Source organism: Trypanosoma theileri (assembly GCF_002087225.1).
Source record: "Trypanosoma theileri isolate Edinburgh chromosome Unknown TM35_Tth_58_V1, whole genome shotgun sequence".
NCBI lineage: Eukaryota > Euglenozoa > Kinetoplastea > Trypanosomatida > Trypanosomatidae > Trypanosoma > Trypanosoma theileri.
The window spans coordinates 63,213-68,694 of NW_021639900.1; the positions used below are offsets into that span (position 1 = coordinate 63,213).

At 41.5% G+C, this 5,482-nt stretch overlaps 3 protein-coding genes across 3 annotated transcripts; all 3 read right to left on the reverse strand.

The window, feature by feature from the left end:
• Window positions 1-593: 593 nt before the first annotated feature.
• On the reverse strand, window positions 594-1,376 carry TM35_000581280 (uncharacterized protein; the record flags this gene model as incomplete). The annotated part of the gene is made up of 1 exon (XM_029030897.1): window positions 594-1,376. One exon carries the CDS (start codon window positions 1,374-1,376, stop codon window positions 594-596), a length of 783 nt encoding a protein of 260 aa, XP_028877831.1.
• Window positions 1,377-2,259: 883 nt separating this feature from the next.
• Window positions 2,260-3,234, reverse strand: TM35_000581290 (uncharacterized protein; the record flags this gene model as incomplete). The annotated part of the gene is made up of 1 exon (XM_029030898.1): window positions 2,260-3,234. One exon carries the CDS (start codon window positions 3,232-3,234, stop codon window positions 2,260-2,262), a length of 975 nt encoding a protein of 324 aa, XP_028877832.1.
• A 1,160-nt stretch (window positions 3,235-4,394) lies between these two features.
• TM35_000581300 (uncharacterized protein) lies at window positions 4,395-5,480 on the reverse strand (the record flags this gene model as incomplete). The annotated part of the gene is made up of 1 exon (XM_029030899.1): window positions 4,395-5,480. A coding segment is annotated over one exon (1,086 nt), but the record flags the coding sequence as incomplete, so codon positions are not given.
• Window positions 5,481-5,482: the final 2 nt, after the last annotated feature.

Here is a 5,482-nt window from a genome sequence, read left to right on the forward strand (position 1 = left end):
CAGCAAAGCCAGAAGATAAAAGAAACGGCGCGACAACATCATGTCAGGAGTTAGCCTTCTTGTTCTTGGGGTATAATGAACTATCCAAAGAACCAAAGAAGAAGAGAAATTCATAGTAAAAACAAACCGTCAATAAAGATACCCACAAAGAAAGAAAAGGAAGAGAACACACCACAAAAAAGAGATTTCACACAAAAAGAACAATACACCACTGACAAACCCACGTAAAAAACCAAGAACAGGACCATTATCAGTCCTTAATGAGACTATTCATCCTCCAAATCTGAAGAATGTAACATGAGATGGAAATCCCAATCAGAATTATTCCAGCAATACCCAACGTAAATACAAAACACAGGCAAACATAGAAATTCCAGTTCATTAGAGTTACCATGAAAACTTTATAATACCACAGAGAGAGAGATAATAAGAGGTCCAATATCCTCATTGTCACTCTGCACTCCTCTTGAAAGCAAAACCCCTCAATGTTCACATTAGAGAATATCATCACACGAGTTCAACCACAGTATATGCAAAAATACTCTGGAGCATATTCTTACTTGCCCCACCCTCTATGGCCATCGTAAAAAGATTCAGCCCTGAAGGAGNGTGGTGGTGTTTGTATCAGGTACTGCAGTCGCATTATCTCCTTCTTGTTTGTTTAATGATTCACTCTCTGTAGATGGAGTATTATTCTCAGTCGCCGTAGCATCAGCAACACCGGAACTCCCTGTGTCTGAATTGTTGGAAGAAGAAGAAGGTTGTGCTGTTTCACTTCCCTGTTTAGCTCCACCTTCTTCGGTTGAACTGAACACATTTCTTTCAGTTTGACCGTCAGCGGCAGGAGAACCGCCAGTAACCGCAGCGGGAGAAGAAGCAGCATCTTGTGAACCGTTTACACTTTGAGTTTCCCGAGTTTCTGGTTCACCAGGAGTATCAACAGCAACAGTTACGTTAGCACGACCCTCTTGTCCTGCATCAGTATGTGAACCCTGGACAGTTACAGGACGACTTTCACCATTGTGACCTTGACGTTCGCTACCAATAATTCCACTATTTTCATTTGAGTTAGCATGAGCCGTGTCTTGTGCTCTGTTTTTACAACTAGTCTCAGCAGAAGCGCAATTCCCTCGAGTTTCATCAACATTGGAAGGGCAATTCTCCGCCCCAGATGGAGGTTCCACACAATCCTTACGGGCATCTTTAGGTTCACTTCCACTACGAATACACGGAGTACCAGTCTGACCTGGAGGACAAGCTTCAACACCAGCGGAAACAGGTTGAGGTGGTGGAGGAAGACGAGCAGCACAACTATCATCACCGTCTCGGCAAGTGAAAACACTCTCAGGTTCAGCTTGATCCTCTGCAGCTGCCATACATAGACACTCAACACACAACAGCAAAGCGAGAAAAAACAACACACGGTGTACCATCACTGTTAAAAAACTTAAAAGTACACTCTGAGTTCACTTTTCTGTAGAAATAAGGAGACAAAAAGAGAAAGTCAAAACAAAAACAAATAAGAATTAAAGAAAAGGTAATCAATGACAAATCCAGAAAAAACACCTAGATGGAATCTAATGAAGGAAAATAACAAATACTACCCAGTATTATGAAGAAAGTCCCAATCAATAAAAGGCAAAGAAAAGAATAAGAGCAGAATGACCAGAATAAGAAAACACACAAATACGTTTCTATGAATACACTTTGCAGGGTATACGCAACCATGAGCATAGATATATCTTTTACTCTTTTACCTTACCCTGCACACAGCAGAGCAACACCAAAAAGGTTCAGGGAGAAGCCCATAACGACCCAGCAAACCATAAGCAAATAAAAAGAAAGTTTCAATTAGCACATCGTACCCAGTAAACACAGAATTACATACCAACTATGGGTGTAAGTCTATATGTGAGTATACACGCAAATATAAATAAAAATTCATCTGTTATTATTATTATTTCTTTTTTCCTCTCACTGCAAAAAACAGTTCATCCTCATTACAGTGCAAGCCCAGGTGCACACACAGAGTGAGTCTCCAAGAACACACACACACACACACAATGGAGTAGCAATAATAATAATTATAGGATAAACACAGAAATCAAAAACACACAAAACACATTAACATTAATAAACAGAAAAAAAGAGATAATCCCAACAGGTGAAAGATTAGTTAGACTGTAGGGATGTATGCAAAAAAGAAGAAAAAGAAAACAAAGGATGACCTCAGTCACACCACCACCACCACCATTACAATCAGCACACAAGAATACAGGCCAGTGTAACCACAATCAGTAGTGGTACACGCACCCACACAGAACTGCTGATACTGCTGCTGCTGTCTGCATCACCCTTCTTGTTGTTTGTGAGTTCAGGAGGAAGTGTTGTTGTTATTGTTGTGGTGGTGGTGGTGTTTGTATCAGGTACTGCAGTCGCATTATCTCCTTCTTGGTTGTTTAATGATTCACTCTCTGTAGATGGAGTATTATTCTCAGTCGCCGTAGCATCAGCAACACCGGAACTCCCTGTGTCTGAACTGCTTGGAGGAGATGGTTGTGTTACTCCTCTTCCACCTTGTGCGCTGTTGCCGCTCTCGCCACGTTCACCTTCAGCTGCAGCCGCATCATCATTCTCCTTGGCAGTGGTAGATGTAGGAGCACCAGGTCCAACAGGAGGTTCAGAGGAAGAAGAAACAGTAGGTGTAACAGTAGGAGTAGCAGCAACAGCTATCAGAGAGGGGTTTGAAGTTTCATTTGGCACTTCTTTCTGCTGCAATTCACCTTCATGGTTTTCTGGCAAAGATCCTTTTTCATGAGTATCGTGCTTCTTATCCTTCTCAAGAGACTCACTGTTATCCTCCATGACACTCTTTTGTTTTGAATCATTCACTTGATTCTCTTTTTCTGTCATCGTTTGAGTTAGTTCTCCGTCTCTGGCGTGACTATGGGAAGGAGATTCAAGCAAAGATTGTTGTCCTTCTGCTTGAGGTGACTCCACCTGGCTTTGCGCTTTGCAGGTTTCCACATCCCCTCCATCCGTTGCTGTTTCACATCGTGTATCTCCCAACACATCCCTCACCGGTACTGTCTTCCCACCAGCACCAGCAGCAGTCGTCTGAAGAGCCGCGTCACCAAGCTGCACTTTAGCTTCTTCTTCTGCCGCTACCACAACACTGCAGACACAACAGAGTGCGATGGTCAGAACACAAAGCGCACGACGTATTGCCATCATTACTTCTTTTGTTGGTGTTACTGTATATATATTCAGTGGTCCAAAATAAAAGGAAGAAAGGAGTAACAGATACACAGATAATGGGATAAACATCAAACAACGGAAAACTATTGCAACACACATACATGAGAGAAATTGCTAACCATCACTCAGATGGAGCCCAAATAAAAGGAACAAAGCACAGAACACCCAGTAAACAAAAGACAATCCCAATGAACCCCTAAAAAAGAAAATTTATAAAAACGACCAACAAGAGCAATAAGCACAGAAATAAATAACAGTGTCTCTCTTCCGGTCGTACAAAGCACAATTACAAATATATATATGTATTCTTTATTATTTTTTCTCCACACAAAGCACTCTAACATACAACAATGAAGGAGAAAGCACACAGTGCCCAAGCAAAAAAAAAAAAAATAAAAAAAACACAAATTAAGACCAGGACCAACTGCACAAAAATAACTTACAGACCACTGGGTATGGTGGTCTGTTCAAGCAATTACGAATACAAATTGTATTAACTACTATTTGTTCCTTTGCTCTTATAAAGCAGAATACCAAAAACCGTGCAGGGCAAAAGCACACAATGACACACGAACACTAAAACAAACAAGCAAGAAAACAGATATTAACCATAAGCCCAATTTACCCAGTAAACACAGAAATACACACCAACTATGGGTGTAAGTCTATATATGTGTATGTATACGTAATTATAAATATAAATTTATCTGTTATTATTATTATTTCTTTTCTTTCACTGCAAAAAACAGTTCATCATCATTATCACAGTGCAAACCCAAGTGCACACACAGAGAGAGAGTCTCCAAGAACACACACACACACACAATACTCCACGGCTCTAGTTTATACATTAAATTACTCCACACACACGTCTGTGTGTACTAGCAAGAGATGTATACCGTCAGTGAGCAGAGCAGCCCAGTTTTCTGCAAACACAGAACGGAAAAAGCAAGTAATGGAATTATTAGAAAAAGAACACACACACACACACACAAAAGTAAAAGAAAAAGATATTCCAATTAAAAGAGAAAGCTGGTAAACAGATTATTAGTTTATTTACCCATGGGGGATATAAGCAAATATGATTATATTAGAATAACCATTATTATTATTTGTCCTCAGATGATTCCCACTGTTCAGTACACAGTAGCGGAGACCAATACAGTCACAATCAACAGCGGTGCTGCAGTGCGCATCCACACAGGACTAACACTGCTGTCAGTATTACCCTTCATCTGCATATTGGGAGGAATAGTGTTAATCTCTGCATTGGGTACACGAGATGGAGTGGTGGTGATTGGTGCTTCTGTGGTAGTATTAGTGTTGGTGGTGGTGGCTGCAGAAGCATCGCCATTCCCTTCTGAGACTGCGGTGGCAGGAGGAAGTGTTGTAGTAGTAGTTGTTGTGGTGGTGGTGGTGGCGGTGGTGGTTGAATCAGAATTGCCATTCTCCTGTGAACCGTCTGTGGCAGTTACACCTGAAGGAGATGGATTGTTACGGGAAGTACTAACATTAGGTGGAGTGCTTGCTGTTTCGGTATTAGTATCCGAGGTGACGTTGTCGGCGACAACTAAAGAATCTTTAGTTGTGTGTTCTTTAGTTTTAGGACCACTTTTTTCTTTATTGACAACTGTCGAACTAGTCGTCACACTGTTGGTTACCATAGGGTCGCTTCGTGAATCACTGTCAGACGTGGAAGAGGATGAAGAGTGACTTTGAACTGTATCCCCACTGGACCTCATTGTTGTACTTGATCCACTTAACGTTGCTTGTAACTCTGGCTTATCAGAAGGTCTGTGAGGTTCAATGTTGAGGTCGGAAGCAGGTGCAGAAAGAGGGTCAGGTTCAGTTCTGCTTTGCAAGTTATCTTGAAGTTCTTGTGGTTGTGGGGGAGATGGTTTTATTATTTTCGCTTTCGCAGCATCTTCCTCTGTCAAACTAATTTGTCGCCACGAAGCACAATATTTTTTAGGATTTGTCTCATCATTGTTCCCCATACACCAATAAACTTCTTCAGTGGGATCTCTATCATAGGGAAAATAATCTCCATTACCCGCGGTCACAACACGCAACCCAATATTCGACGAACTCTTAGCAGCCGCAGCAGAACCGAAATGCTTCATCACCGCCTTTGGTTGTCCAGCATTAACAGTAGTAGTAGTAGTTGTTCTTGCTCTTGTTGTTTCTGTTGTTGTTCTTGCGGTACGCTGGCGGCAGAGGTCTG